The sequence below is a fragment of the Eschscholzia californica genome, unplaced genomic scaffold (genome assembly GCF_041429995.1).
Source record: "Eschscholzia californica isolate CP2 unplaced genomic scaffold, dmEscCali1.0.p SCAF_3, whole genome shotgun sequence".
Classification (NCBI taxonomy): domain Eukaryota; kingdom Viridiplantae; phylum Streptophyta; class Magnoliopsida; order Ranunculales; family Papaveraceae; genus Eschscholzia; species Eschscholzia californica.
Window position 1 is genome coordinate 18256156 of NW_028238420.1, and position 15764 is coordinate 18271919.

Genomic DNA, 15764 nt, shown 5'->3' on the forward strand with positions numbered 1-15764 from the left:
GACTTCAATTTATCTACTTATATTCCTATTATTTTTTTTTCCCTTTTTCAGGCATTAACTTGGTAGAGGTCTAGAAGATATAAAAAAGAGTAATATCCTATTTCTCTATTTCCCTGTATTCTCCCTTTTTCATGGTTTATGGTAATCATTTTCCACATCTTTTGATTCTTCTCTTTGACTCTTTGTGCTTCAATGTCAAGTTGTTTTGATTATTTTTTTAATTGTTTCCTTGGGTTTTTAATTGTTTCCTTGGGTTGTTGTTAAGAGATATCACCAAGTTCTCATTCTTCTCCTTTTACTTTTCAATTGATTTAGGTGTTTAGTTCAACAAAAAAAAAATTGATTTAGGTGTTTGACTTTGCAGACCCATGAAAAATGCTAATTAATAGAAGTTCAAGATTTACTACAACAATCTTCATATAGCTCAAATGTTACAACCAAGTTCATAATAGTTGTTGGTTAAAATAGCTTTAATACTCTTTCAATTTTGTACTTAGATATTTTAAAGAATTTAATTTCTAATGATTAATTATTTATCTTTTCCTTGCAGGAGAATGACAATGAATGTACTCTGATTGTATTGTCCAAAATTGGGTATTTTGAGTTATATATAATCATCTCGCCCTCAATATTTTGTGTTTTTCACTTTGTCGTTATTCATGAAGTTTGGTTGATTGTAATTTTTTGATCATGTGGAATTTTAAATCCATTATAATTGTGTTCAATTTTCTTATCCCTCTCTCTTCATTTCTTATTGTAATTGTATTTATAATTTATTTTCTAGTCTCTCTTTTTGTTGTTGAAAACAATTCTCGCCCTTGGTAATTATTCTTATGTATCTTTTGTTGGATTATTTTTTTATGAACATTTTCAAGACTTCATTCAAATAGTCATTATTTGTAAAGTATGGAGGAAGTTACAACTTGAAGATTCAGAATTCTTTTAGTTCTAGCTATTTTGTGAAATATGTCCTGAATATGTTAAAATTTTAATGTATTTGAAATTCGAAAACTTTTATTATTTTATTTTGTATTAGTTCATTTTTTTTGTTCTTTACCCCCCTTTAATTCTCTCTAACCAAACCGGTAAATGTTTTACATATTAAAAAAATAAACAAATCTAGAACCTAATTTCAAAATCATATATAGGATACTTATAATATTTTCATATCTTTAGTGTTCATTAATCTTCATCTAAAAAAATTGTAGATAATGTAAAATTTTAATGTGTAAATTTTTACAATGGATTATATTGGAAAAACATTACTCTAATTTGGTTTTACAATTTGTTGTTATTTCGTGTTAATTTGAATATAGTAACCTTAGGGGTAATTTCTAGAAAGGTCAAAATAATATTGAAAATGAGTAGAAAAGCACAAAACATTTGAAAATTATTATTCAGGTCAAAAGTGTGTAAATACTAAAATACCCCTATTTGTCATTTTGTGTAACTAAATTCTTTTATTTTTCTCTAAATTTTAAATCGATATAACTTTTGTTTGAGATGTCGGAATTCTATAAAAATTATATATTTAGAAATGATTTTCCATTAGCTTTCTAACAAGATCCACTTTCAATACTTTTTTTCGAAAAAAAAAACCCAGAAAGAAAATGGTTTTTTTCCTTTACGTTTTTCTGCAAACGTGTTTGCAACAATCTGTTATGCATACGTGTTTGCAAAAATCTGTTATGCAAACGTGTTTGCAACAATCTGTTTTGCAAACGTGTTTGCAACAATCTGATCTGCAAACATGTGTTTGCATAATGTAAACTGCAAACTGTGTTTGCAGAATATAGATTGCAAACATGATTTGCAAGTTTTGCAGAATATCATCTTGCGTTGCATATCTTGCAAACTCGATTTGCAAATCAAGAATATAAACTACAGTATGTGTCTATGAAATATTGAGTTTTGAATTGATTTCATAATTCATCGTATAAAACTCATGAAGAAATTTTGTGATCGAGTTTAAGATCAAACCTTCAAAATTCTTATTACTTAAGAGTTCTATCAAGAGCTAGGTCTTCCTGACTGAACAACTGTTTTAATAGAACCCGGAAAAACTTTCCAACTATTTGATTGAATTTCTTAGTTGCATAGCAATTTTGGTAAGATGTTTATTTGAACATGACCAGTCCTCATCTCTGAACCTTAAGTAGTAAATCTAATTAAACTTGCAAGTGATAGAGAATATATACTTTCTCTGCCTTTGGATTTTGACAATTTTTTTAAAACCAGTAAGACTCCAATTATGGCATCATCTGGAAAGATATACGAAGTACCACCCCAACAGAATGGGCTTCAAACGATTTTCGACAGAGTTTAAATACTTTATTCACCCATTATAACATTATTCGGCAACTGTACAACACATTAATACACCTCATATATCATAAGAATATCAGTTCTACACAGGGATTTTTGGTCGTTTAGTGGTGCATTCGTCAAGAATCAATTTAGCAGAGAAGAACTCAAAGGAGTTGTACTGCTGCAATGGCTGGAATTTTCTCTCTTAACTTCTGTCTTACTGCTACTCGGACAGTCATCACCCCGACTGCTGGTCCTAGTATCCATATTTTCACAATCGGCTCCTCAATTGCAACTAGCTCTAGGCCTCCACCACCAGTTCCTAATAGATAAGGCCTTATCTACTCTAGAACCTGAAAAATGCAGAAGATCAGCCAGGTAGAAATCTCGACAATAAAGAATACTTATCTACTCCAGAGGAAGCTAGCCTCGCCACGAGCCCTCCAGTATATATGCACCTAACCTCTGTATTGGCTACCCTGAAACTGATACCATCTGCTTCAACTCAGTCATCAACCAATTTGTTATCAAAATATCATTATCTGATATTGCTTTGGCACAAGCAATCAGTGCATGTTCCAAATTCCCTCTCCGAATCACCTCCATTATATGTTTCCTTTCTTTTCTTCCAACAAAGATTGGTTTTCTTCACCATTGGAAGTGTTATAAACATCACTCTCTGCATTATCTGATTCACTAAGTATCACCGATTCCAATTCTTTAAATTTGTGAGACAACTCATTGACATCAGTAGTAATGGATGATGCACTAACCGGAGATCCATGGTAATTACTGTCAGGGGAATGACGTTGATTCGAAGGGTAAGTCAGAGAATCTTGCTGTGATAAAGGGCTACCATTAGGTGAAACATTGACGATAGATGGGGTCCATGGGGATAACTTGATTTGTTGGCTATTCTCTTCAAAGGATAGGTATTGCTCTAAACTCTGATGGTCTTCAGTTAAGTAATAGAGCTCATAATCTGGCATAGCCTGATAGTATAATCCATTTGACATACCTGAATTTTCGTGATTCTCTATTCAATAAGAACCTACTAATTAACAGCGCGTCCACATGAAATTGCTGTAAGACTGGTAATGTTTTCGGGTCGAACTAACTTGTGATCTTAAGCTGATAACTCATTTGAAGATATCAAATGGATTATGCGTGATATAATCTGCAAACAAGAATAAAACCTATCAGAACAAAACCGATATGAAAAAACAAGACACTACCAAAGAAATATAAACACTTAGTAAGATCATAAAATTACAAGGTATGAAATCGAAGGTTAATCCTAGTACTTCCTATATGGATGTTTTAGTACCAGAAGAAGAAAATCCTGACTTTGTTTCAAACGCTTGAAACTGAGGGATCAATAAAATTAGGTTAATATTTCTTTCTTAGTATGTAACGGTACATTGGGGCAATTGGTCGATCGTTTTATTTAGAAATACACAATCCGTAGTGTATTAAATAAAGCTCCACAAAAAGAAAATTTTATACTAGTGGGAAGAACAAGATAATACAAGATCATGTTCCTATTTACCGCAATTTACATTTACAACACCAATCCTTCTACTCATGTATCCTATTTCTTCTCGTGTTAGGCGTGGAAAAGCAACTTCAAGAAAAAAACTAAACAGAGAAGTAAATGAACTAGTTCCTAAAGTAAGCAATTTTCACCAACTAAAAACATAGCTAAATCAAATACAACAATCCTAACATTTTCAAACCCTAAATTTCAACTTGGGCAGGTGAAAGAACCCTAAGTGAGCATCACTTTCAAGAGAAAATTGGGGAAAAAATTGGTGCTCCAAGTACACCATCAACCAACTTCACCATCAACTATCTGCTCATTGCTTCCTGGTTCTTGCGCCCCAAACTAGTTGCAAGGAAATACTATCATCTCTAGTCCTTTATACAAGTACTATAATAATCTAACCATCACTACTCTGTTGAGCATTTCACCATACACATCATGTGCAACATTAGTTCTACAACACTTAATTAGCAAGGAACAATTCATTACAAGCAAAATAACTAGGAAAAGAAAAATATTCAGTTCTATTTTGAAGCTAAATCCCATTGAAATCAATCAATTACATGTAAAGGAAGTTTATTACCCTAGTTAACATAATAAGTTTCAATAATCCATCAGCAATATCATTTCTATGAGTTAGGGGTACTATAAATCAATTTCATCATCAAGATAAACAATTTCAAGAGTTAATCAAACATAAAGACAAACAGGAGATTCAGTAGAAGGAACAAATTCTTGGAAAATAAATGGATAATCTCTAATAAATTCAATATTAAGATTTTGTGTACAGAAGCAACTGAAACGGAAGGGACTTAGATCAGGTTCAGATTTGATCCGATTTTTTAGGGCAAGCATTGGAGAAGATGGTTTTCTTTCTCGACTGCGTAATCAAGGCTTCTGCCTCGAACCCATTGAACTCTTTCTTCAACGAATGTTCGATCCATTTGGTTCTGATAATGATTTTGTTTAGACCCGAAGAAGAAAAGGAAGAAACAGAAGGAGAAGATCAGGGTCGATGAGGAAGAATAATCGAGGAGAAGAAGATAAAAAAAAAAAAAAATCCTTAAACTTTTTATTGGCTTTCTTTTTTAGAGAGAAATTGGTTCCTAATAAACAAGGGTAATTTGGGAACTAAATAGTTAGAAATTGACCTGAATAGTAATTATCAATATTTTTTTAAACCTGAACTATTATTACCCATAATATTTTGGTATCTTCTACTTAATGAGAAAAAATGTTGGTTTTTTTAGTTATTATACTAATTTTGTGAACCTAAACAATCATTTTCCCGTAACCTTATTTCGTATGCAGTGTATGTTATAAGTAGTCATAGGTTACTTTAGAGTCTCTAAGTAATAGCCAGTGACGCTTCTTTGATTACATATTATTTTTAATAAACTTCAATAGCTTGGAAATCGCATACTTGGTCCTATAGAGTGACGAAAGAACTTTTTTTTTGTTGGACTAGGTATCCACCGCATCTTACGGATGCGGTAGATCCCTTTTAGCTAACGCTTTTGTTATTGTATCCGTCTTGATCGACCACGCCTCAGTAGTGTGTGTCTCGAGGTTGTGCATATCCAAATGCGAAAATACGTCACAGATTTCATTTCTACAACATCGAGGATGACACAAAGATCTGTGATTCGCATAGATGATGTTTGATGGTGTAGAAATGAAATCCGTGACGTATTTTCGCATTTGGATATGCCCAACCTCGAGATACACACACTACTGAGGCGTGGTCGACCAAGACGCATACAATAACAAAAGCGTTAGCTTAAAGGGATCTACTGCGTCCGTAGGACGCGGTGGACATCTAGTATATATATATAATATGAACTGCTTACCATTAATCAAGAAAACAGCGAGTCCAACTTAACCTTTCTTCTCCAAGTTCGGCAAAACAGAATTTCATTCCTGAGAAAGTTTCAAACATCTGATTTGCTTTGCAATTAGCTATTCTATGTATAAATTTACAAGAAAAGATATCAATATGAAAGATCACAAAAAAAAGTGTGAAATGCTAAAATGTGAAATATATTCTAGCAATAGCTTAGCCAAAAATACAACACAAACTTTTTAAATCTTGAACATATTAAAGACTAAAAAATACCACATAAAGCAATAGCTAAAGAAAAATGTTTCTTTAGATACAACTATTATTTCTTTTCTACCCTTTGTTAAGAGGAACTGGATTATTCTAAATGGTTGATGCTTTGTTGTTGGTGCCACGTGTATGGTCCAGATCTTGTGTAACATCATCTAAGTTCCACAAACCACCCCAAAGGCTCTCCTCACCCATTAATGAATCAGGCATGGGGATTGTTTCTCTATCATCACCTTGAAAAATCACTGGCAAATATTGTTCTTCCAAATCTATATTCAATAAATCAAAGTTATCTTGTTTTATTTCGTGTGTCAAAGGGACTCTATAGTCTATTTCTTCCCTTTGTTCTTGATGGTGTCCTTGTTCATACTCTTGTTCCTTTTCTAGTTGTTGTTGCTTTCGAAATTGTTGTCGTCTTAAAGTTCGAGTACTTGGTTTTTGGTCGCTAGACAATTTAACTTTACTCTTAAAATGGGTTCTCCAATAATTTTTTATCTCGTTATCTGTCCTTCCTTGTAAACATCGGGCTATCATAGACCACCTATATTTCACATCATAAATAAATGATTTAGTACTTCTCTAAAAACAAAATCGGAAAAACCTATTAGATTTCAAAAGATGTATAATAGGGTGGTTTTAGTTTGACATACTTGTTCCCCCATAAAGAATGTAACTCTATGATGATACTTTGTTCTTGAGGAGTTAATTGACCTTTCTTAAGTCCAGGCTTTAGATAATTCACCCACCTTAACCTACAACTCTTCCCACTCCTATTCAACCCTGAAATATTATTCATCAACCAAATCAATATTAATCAATTTACATAAACAACTTAACTAAATTAAGGTTTAATTAATTAGGTCACAACCCATGATGATTTCGGCGAAAATAAATTATTAATAAGGGTATAATTTTTACCAGCAGACTTTGCCACAGTACTCCATCTTCCTTCTCCATGCATACAAACATATTCATGAAGCAGTCTATCTTCTTCAGCAGTCCATGGACCTTTTCTTAAACCTTCTTCTGTCAATCCCCAGCCACCACCAACTTTAACCATTTCTATTTTTCTATAAAAGTTATGGAGAAAAAGAGTTCAAAAAGAATATGTCTCAAACTTGTAAGACATTACAATGGATTATTGAAAGTTTAGTTGTTGGTTACCAACATGTGTTTATATACTATATAGAAATATAGAATAAATAAAAGAATGGTACGTACACATTTTGTACTCATCAGCAAACTGAGTCATCAGTGTTATGTCACTTTCCAATATATAACTTTTTTTTCTTTTTTGTAAAGAAATATATGTGGGAATTATATGATTTTTTTTTTTGTTGAAAATGTGGGAATTATATGATGATCTCATAAAATCATCCTAGACATGATATTTTTACTAGTGCTTCACAAGCTGCGGTTATAATAAAAAAAAAAAAAAAGTTTTTCCGGTAAATTTTTTATGTGAAAAGATTTGGCCAAATATTTTTATTTCCCCCAAACCCACCACATTTTCTTGACGTGATTCGACAAACTACCATTACTGGTGACCTTCAATATTTTTCGTCTTTTTCAGATCTTTCTTTCCTCCCCTCCTCCTCTGGCCACCTCTCTCTCATATATCAATCTCTCTCCACTCTCTCAAATCGTCTTATCTCTCTCTCTTGAATCCCTTTTTTTCATATTGCTATCTCCTTCTCCCTCTTTCTCGGCTCAAACCTAGGGTTTCATCCGAGAAAGATGGAAAGAGAGAAAAATCAGAGAGAGTGATATCTGAGATATAGAGAGAAATTCGAGAGAGACAGATCCGAGAATGAGAAAGGAAAAAAGTGATGGTGGTGGTGGTCGGAAGTGGTGATTGGAAGTGGTGGTTAAAGATGAAAGGATATGAGTAAGAAAAAAAATTCCAAGAAAATTTGGCAAGCCTCAATATAATTTCACCAAAGAAATGTCCGACGAATAAAATGTAAAAAAGTCAATAGTTCAACTTCAACCTAGTTCTAAAGTAAATTTTTCTTCCGCCGGTATCTTCCACTCGGTAGTTTACCTTGTATCCAACGTTGGGGGCATTTGGAGACTTACCCAAGCTGCAACCAGGGGTAGTTTTGTTAATTTTTTAACCATAGGGGTATTTTAGTAAAAGTAGCCAAGGTTTATTTTCCTTTTCACTTTCTTTGTTTGAAGGAAGAACTAGAGAGAGAAAGAGTCGCGAACTCGTGACCGAAGTCCCAAACTGAGAGAGGGAGAGAACTGTTGGGTGGTTTTGGGCCTCTCTTACCCCAAAAGGTAGCTCAATAGGTAAGGCTTCTCCCACACTTATTAATACACATCCTGCCCCTTTCACAACCAATGTGGGATTAACCTAACAATCTCCCCCTCACACATTGGCTCCTAACTTCAATAGTTATTGGGCCGAGACTTGTTATAACCTGGGCTCTGATACCGCTTGTTAGGAAAAAATAACCTAATTAACTTGTTCAAGAATATGAAGATAAACGATATGAAAGTAAAAGCAGAGACACAAAGATTGTTTAACATGGCAAAAACCCCTCCGAGATAGAAGGTAAAAAACCACGGGACCTAGTCCGGAAATCTTCCACTATGATTAAAATAATGGGTTACACAATTATTCCCTAACGCAATAGGGGATTAACCAATTCTTCAAGATGTGTAGAAACACTCTTGGATAACAACTCTTCACCAAAACTATGGTGGATAAACTGAACAAAAAAACAAAGAAATAGAATCTCTTACTATTTAGGATTTGAACAAATCATAGATTACCGAAGGCTGAAGAAGATAACCACAAACTAAATTCCTTCACAAGATTAATAATCTTCTCTTTTTCAAACCAATATTCTTCTCTTTCAATCTCTCTTGAAAGAACTACTCTGACTTCTCTTTGTTCTGGAAGTTGTGAATAATCTCTTCTCTTTCATTCCCTTTTATAATGATAAATAAGGAGGTTTACCAATAGAAATAGGAATTCCTTTTTTGGCTTGAAAAAATAGAAGTTTCTGCAATTACTATGTGTAGTAATGGGATTGTTGGCGTCTGTGAGATGTCTGATGAGCGATAGATTATCACTTTATATGTGTAAAAATTTCACTTTGTGAGTAATGGCCCAAGTAATACCTACTGTAATTGCTTGTATTTCACCTTCTTCTGCATTTCTAGTATTAATGATGGAAGTGTGAGCATGTAGAAATTCTGCTTTATCGTTATGAAATATGATGCCAATACCTGCAGGGTCTTTGATATCAGTGAATGAGACATCAGTGTTAAGTTTGGTAAAGGGTTTCTGGGGCGGATGCCATATAGCCGGGGGATTGGTTGGCCTACTTATGCATGTAGAGTCATTAATTATAGTATGATTCCTGAAAGAGAATAATATTTGATTGATTACCTGTTTGAGAGAGGGAGGTTCTCTCTGGAAGGATAGAGTGCATCTCGTTTCCCAAATATGCCATAAGATAATTGCCTGCAGAGTTCTTTGATGTTCACTAACCTTATAGTTCGTATCGTTCTAAGAGCATATCCAGTTAATGACCAAATCAATGTTAGAGGCAATAATATTAAAGTAAAACCAAATACTGCGAGCAAAGTAGCAGTGAAGTAATGTGTGGTCCAAAGTTTCAAGGGAACCGCAATAGCTACAGGTGGTAATATTGCCAATGTACTTACCAATTAGGTGACGGACGGGGAGACTATAGGTGAAACATTTCCAGAGGAAGAGACTGATACGGGGTATGGTATGAATAGACCAAATGAACTTGCAGGGAACTACAATACTATTGGATCTGAGGTTACCATTGATAAGATGATTATATCTAGACTTCACATCATACTTACCCAATTTAGTAAGGGGCTAGATTATCTGATCTGGACCCTCAGAGATAAGGGGGATAGTCGAGATGAGGTTAAACACTTCTGAACCTAGCACCTCGGTAATAAGGCTTTCATTCCAAGTGTTATTATTAATAAAGTGATTAACTGTCAAAAGGTCCGAGTTAGTAGGATTAGGAATAGGGGTCAGGAGGGAAGGGATCCAGTTATCCATCCAGATGTTGATCGAGTGACCATTATGAACCTCCCAGAACGAAAAAGGGGCTATATTTTTTAGTTGCTTGTGAATAGTTTTCCAAATCCAAGAGTGAGAGTGTCGACAAGGGCCAGGAGAAGAGGTATTAGGAAAGTATTTAGTCTTCAAGAATTTAACCCAGACGGTGTCTGGCTCCGTCTGAAGACGCCAGGCTAGCTTGTCCAAGAGGGCTTGGTTATCCATGTAAGGATCATGGAGGTTTAAACCTCCATAAATCTTAGGAAGGCATATGGAGGACCAGTCCCTCCTGCAGATGCCTTTGGATTTTCCCTACCAATAAGACCGTTTAATGGTTTTGATGCGGTTGCATACGCCTTGAGACAACAACCGGGCGACCAGCTTGAGACAGGAAATTATTCTGCCATCTGGAAAGCTTAGCTTGGATTTAATCGACCGGAGAATTGAAAACTTTTGTTTTCTTAGAACCAATGAATAGTTGGGCGCCCAGATATTTATCCAAGAGGGAGGCTTGGCGGACTTTTAGACTACGAATGATCATCCTCTTGAATTTTAGGTGGGGGTTTCGAGAGAAGAAAATATTTGATTTTGCATAATTGATCAACTGGCCAGAAGATTCACAGAAAGAGGAGATGATTTGCATGAGGTTATAGATGTTATCCAGGGAATCCCGACAAAAAATGATGCAGTCATTAGCAAAGATAAGATGTGTGATGCTCAGGTCGGGGTTCCTGGTCTGGTAACCAATAAAGCTATTATCCCTAGATGAGGGATTCAATAGACGACTGAGGCCTTCCATAACGAGGGTGAATAGGAAAGGGGAAAGAGGGTCCCCTTGCGTAATACCGCGGGTGGGTGTGAAGGAGACCCCCGGTCGTCCATTAATAAGAACCGCCATAATGGAGGTGGAGATGCAGGCCATGATCATATTGATCCAACGGATGGAAAAACCGAGCTTACTCATAATAGCCTCGAGGAATTTCCACTCGACGCGATCAAAAGCCTTGGACATATCAAGCTTAAGCCCAAAGTAGCTATTGGAGCCTTTAGTATGTCTGTAAGAGTGTATGAGCTCCTGAGCTATGATTATGTTGTCTGAGATTTGTCTGTTAGGCACAAAAGTGGATTGGAAAGGCGAGATAATGAGGTGAAGGAGGGGTTTGAGACGCTCAGTCAGGATTTTAGAAATGATCTTACAAGTGGTATTCAGCACACTAATAGGACGGTAGTCCGCGGGCATCTGACGGGTGTTGGTTTTAGGAATCAGGCAGATATATGTGTGATTAGTTTGAGGGGACAGAGTAGCCGAGGTGAAGAAGGATCGAACCATATCAGTAATATTAGGGGCCACTGTATCCCAGTTGGAGTGGAAGAAAAAGGGGGGGTATCCATCTGGTCCAAGAGCAGCTTCAGCTTTAAGGTTTTTAATGGCTTGTCTATTTCATCTTGAGAAGGAGTGGTCGTGAGGGTGGTATTTTGATCAGCCGATATGATAGGATTAAAAACATTGAGAAGATTTTTCTACATCGGTGGCCCATTCTTTTGATAGGTAGCTTTTAAAAATTACACTGTTTGAAATATATGTGGGAAATAACATTTTGGAGGCCCCTAAAATGTGGGGGCCCAAAGCAAGGCTTTTCCTACTTTGGGCCCAGGGTCGGGCCTGAAGATATTGTCAATGCAGCGAGTTTTGTAAAAACTATAAAATCACTTCTTAAGGAGTTGAGATAAGATGGTTAGGATGCTTGCATAGAACAAGTCGAAACATTTTGTAAGAAGAATGATGTGATAATATCAGATATGAGTGCTCCTTACGTAGTAGGTTCACTTTGTTCGTGTCAGCAACGAGACAATATCTCAATGGCACGTCATTACCATATTGATTTATTCAATGTTGTCATAAATTTTTTAGTGAGAAGAATTGAATAGGAGGTTTACTGTTGAAAAAATTGAACTTCTTATACTTTGTTTAACCTTGGATCTTACAGATGCTTTTAGATCGTTTAAGGTTGATTATATTTGGCTTCTGCTGAAAAGTATTATCCAGAAGATTTTAGTAATCAAGAATACGAGGTTTACTAATGAAACAATTGAACTTCTTATATTTAGTGCAACCTTGGATTCCACAGATGCTTTTAGGTCTTCTAAGATTGATGATACTTGCCTCTTGTTGCTGAATAGTATTATCCAAATGATTTTGGTAATCAAGACATAATAGGTTCAAGATCTCAATTCTTATATTATGAGCATGATGTGCTTCACCATCCAGACTTTCAAAATTTGCCTGCGATATCGGAGTTGTGCAAGAAATTGGTTGAAACAAGAAAGTCAAAGTCTATTGTTTGGTTTACGGTATTGATTTGTTTGTTGGTCACTTTACCAGTTTCTACGGCAACTACTTAGAGAACACTTTCAACGATGAAACTTGTCAAAACAACACTTCGTAACAAAATGGAGGATGATTTCCTAAGTGATTGCATGATTATATGAGAAAAAATAGTCGAAACAATAGATTATGATTCAATAATTGATGAATTTTATGGATTGAAGGATCGTAGGGCTCAACTCAAATATTATAGGTATATGTCATTTTGATGGGTTTGGTTGTTTTGTACATTTTTTGTTTTTTACTATATGCCCTCTTTTGTTATATTAATGTGGTAATATATACACAATGAAATGAAAATATAACTTTGATCTTATTTACTCTTTTGAGAACTTTTTAATTCAATGAACTATCATATTGTGTAGACAAGTTCTTGATATATGATATATTGCAAAATGTTTCTTTTGAAAGGTACTCTTTTGGAAAAAGTAACAGATATAATTGCGACAGACGATTTTCGCATTCTTAACTGGTATGCTCTTATTTTCATTTTCTGAAATGATCCACCATTAATTTTTAATTTAGGTAATTGCATACGTAGGTTGTGACAATAATGATGCAAAACTTTACTTTAACACCAAAAGTTTCCTTTACATGTTACTTTCGGCGGTTATATATTTACCCTAAGAAGAAATTTAATTATAGAAATTTTAGGCTTGTTCAGTATAGTTTCAAATCCCCGTTCTGCCCTTGGTTGTATCTTTCTCAACATCTTTAGATGATTTCGCCAAATATATGTACATACGAGCATTATATCTTTACGAATCTTCAAAAGCTCTAAAAGTTGCTCCACTTTTATGGTTCTCTTAATAATATTTATGATATATACAAGCATATGTAGTGAAAATCATAACCTTTTCTTTTAAATAACACATAATACACCATCTTGGCTTTATATAATATTCGTAGCCTATATTCCTCATCTCATCTGCCTCTTCTAGATGATTGAATCCTCAATCACAATTATAATAATTTTTTCTATAGTGATTGATAAGATTAAAAAAGAGCAGTAATAAAAAAAAATTCTTTTTGAATAAGAGACTTGGCTCTAAATCAATTTCAAGTGTATCTTTGGTGAATCCATCGACATGCTCTAAAGTAATGGTCGCGTAGATGATATTGAACTAAACGAATCTTTGCAGAAAGACATTTTGAATAACTGAAACATTTGAGTAAAAAATCCATATAGTTCTCTAAAGGCTTGGTCAAAAATTGGTCAATTTTGTTTGACAATTTTATTTTGTAAATTGTTAGGGGGAAAAATAAAAAATCCCCACTTCACCTCTCTCTCTCTCTCCACCTCACCTCATCATCTTCACCGGCGAAGGTCGCCGGCCGGTCAATTTTCCGGCCGGCGACCTTCAAACATTAAAAAAAAATTTATTTCTCTCTCCTCTCTCTTTCTCTAAAAAAAAAATTAATTTTAAGACCTAGATCTGGTCTGTTCTTGAAGAACAGACCTTTCATGGTCTGTTCGTGAAGAACAGACCAGTTCAAGAACACACCAGATCTAGGTCTTAAAACAAAAAAAAAATTATTTTTTTTTTAGAGAGAGGGAGGAGAGAGAATTTTTTTTTTCATGTTTGAAGGTCGCCGGCCGGCGACCTTCGTCGGTGAAGATGATGAGGTGGCAGAGATAGAAGATGAGATGGAGGAGAGAGGTGAGGTGGTGAGGTGGAGAGTTTTTTATTTTTATTTTGAAACATATTCCCCATAAAATATGTTTCCCCTGAAAATTTTCAAAATTTTGCATATTCCCCTTAAAATTTCACACCCCGGAAACTGTTTAGCTTTCCCCAAAGCGCTGGCCAAAGGCCTTCTCTAAAACATAAAATTACTAATAATATGTTACCTACTACACATAATTTAATATATTTTAATTTACAAAAGACTTCTGTAATCTCTTACAAATTTCCTGCATCAGAAAATGCAACTAGAGACACAAACAAACTTGTTCACAGCTATCCGAATGGGAATAGCTCATCAAATGATCAAAGAACAGATTCTAGATGACACCGAAAGTACTAGTAGGTTGGTTAAATCTTTTAATGAAAGCGGCTTTAAAACCAATGGTTGATCAACGTTTGTAAATCAGCATTATACTACTATAATTACATGCTTTATTAAAATTTTATAATATGCTAAAAAGCTTTTTGTATTCAACATAAGAAGGATTAGGATGCCATTTTTGGTAATGGGTGATTTAAATATGTGTAAAATAGGGTGTTGTTAGATTGCGTAGCAAAAATGTGGCACGAAGAACCAATCCAAGTCCTAGAATGAAATGTTTTGGCATTGTTTTATTGGTTAATAAAAAAATTATAAGGCTAAGCATAGGTATTGAATGGAGTGATTAAAGCCTAAGCTCCATTAATCAAATAGATTTAAAAGTTAGAGAAAAGTAAAAAAGATCACATCACAATGTTTGATATGCTCTCGTGATACAAAATATAACAAGCTTTTCTCGGAATGTTTAGAACGTGAGACCTATTTGTAATGTATCCATTATCTTTGGACTACCCATTACCAAAACAAAATTAAACGTTGAAATAAGAACTGTTATTTCTAACAACAAGTACAAGTAACTTAACTTCATATGAATTCAAGTTACATGTTAAAGTCGTTCTCTCATGCGTTGTATACATGTACTCTTGGTGTGACTTTCAGCTTTGGTTGCGATAGCAGTTTCTGATGATACATAAAATATTCACCCTCTGACTTCGTCAATAAGTCAAGAAAGGACCAAAAGTCCAGGGTCAACCAGTCTCAAGGAACCCGTGTGCCGAAAGAGGTTTGCCACCTAAGTCCAAAATCGGGAAGTTGGCAAGATCATCTAAAGAGCTCCAGCCCTACCTTGCCACAAACACCACCAGGTCTGCCCTAGGATTCGCAAGAAGTATAGGGGATCCACGTAAGTCAGGCCGATGCGTTACACCTTAAACATGGGAAGGTAGAAGCGCGCCGCATGCTTACCGATTTAATCCCGAATCTTCCCAAAGATCTGAGTCGGCTACGATCTTAGTGGTGAAGTAAATTGGACTTCAAGAGTCTCGAAGGAGGAAACATGTCCGAGAGAGTCTACCTACTCGAAAAGATATTTACGAAGGATCCTTGAACATAGGAACATATAAATATTCAAGATACGAGATAAACACAAAGAGGAAACCCTAACTACAAAATATTAGTTTCAATACAACATGGTGGATCTCAACCGCCTCAATCTCACCGTCTACCACAGTCGGTCTAAAGCAGCCTATAAAAGGGCATCACATCACCTTCAACAAGGTACGTTCCCCAAGAATCCAACATTGAGTCTTTATTTTCAGACTGATAACCATATTACCATTTTTTTACATCAACA

At 35.0% G+C, this 15764-nt stretch overlaps 1 protein-coding gene and 1 long non-coding RNA gene across 3 annotated transcripts; both read right to left on the minus strand.

Annotated features, from left to right (window-relative positions):
- Positions 1–2309: 2309 nt before the first annotated feature.
- LOC147548809 (uncharacterized) lies at positions 2310–4887 on the minus strand. 2 transcript variants are annotated; one of them, XR_015238846.1, is made up of 2 exons: positions 4639–4887; positions 2310–3484 (listed from the first exon to the last, which is right to left on the minus strand). It is a non-coding gene; the product is annotated as an uncharacterized LOC147548809 (long non-coding RNA). The 2 variants fall into 2 exon arrangements; XR_015238845.1 differs by having other exon boundaries at positions 3857–4887.
- A 1147-nt stretch (positions 4888–6034) lies between these two features.
- LOC147548810 (transcription factor MYB74-like) lies at positions 6035–7057 on the minus strand. Its single transcript, XM_086670178.1, has 3 exons — positions 6879–7057; positions 6611–6740; positions 6035–6501 (listed from the first exon to the last, which is right to left on the minus strand). Exons 1-3 carry the CDS (start codon positions 7018–7020, stop codon positions 6054–6056), a joined length of 720 nt encoding a protein of 239 aa, XP_086526304.1. The 5' UTR covers positions 7021–7057; the 3' UTR covers positions 6035–6053.
- Between the last annotated feature and the right edge of the window lie 8707 nt (positions 7058–15764).

Excerpts from the sequence above, each read along its gene's own strand:
- LOC147548810 (XM_086670178.1), bottom strand. The coding sequence starts at position 7,020 with ATGGTTAAAGTTGGTGGTGGCTGGGGATTGACAGAAGAAGGTTTAAGA. Across the intron at positions 6,741-6,878 it reads TACTGTGGCAAAGTCTGCTG|GGTTGAATAGGAGTGGGAAG; the intron begins GTAAAAATTATA and ends ATAATATTTCAG. Across the intron at positions 6,502-6,610 it reads CATTCTTTATGGGGGAACAA|GTGGTCTATGATAGCCCGAT; the intron begins GTATGTCAAACT and ends TGTGAAATATAG.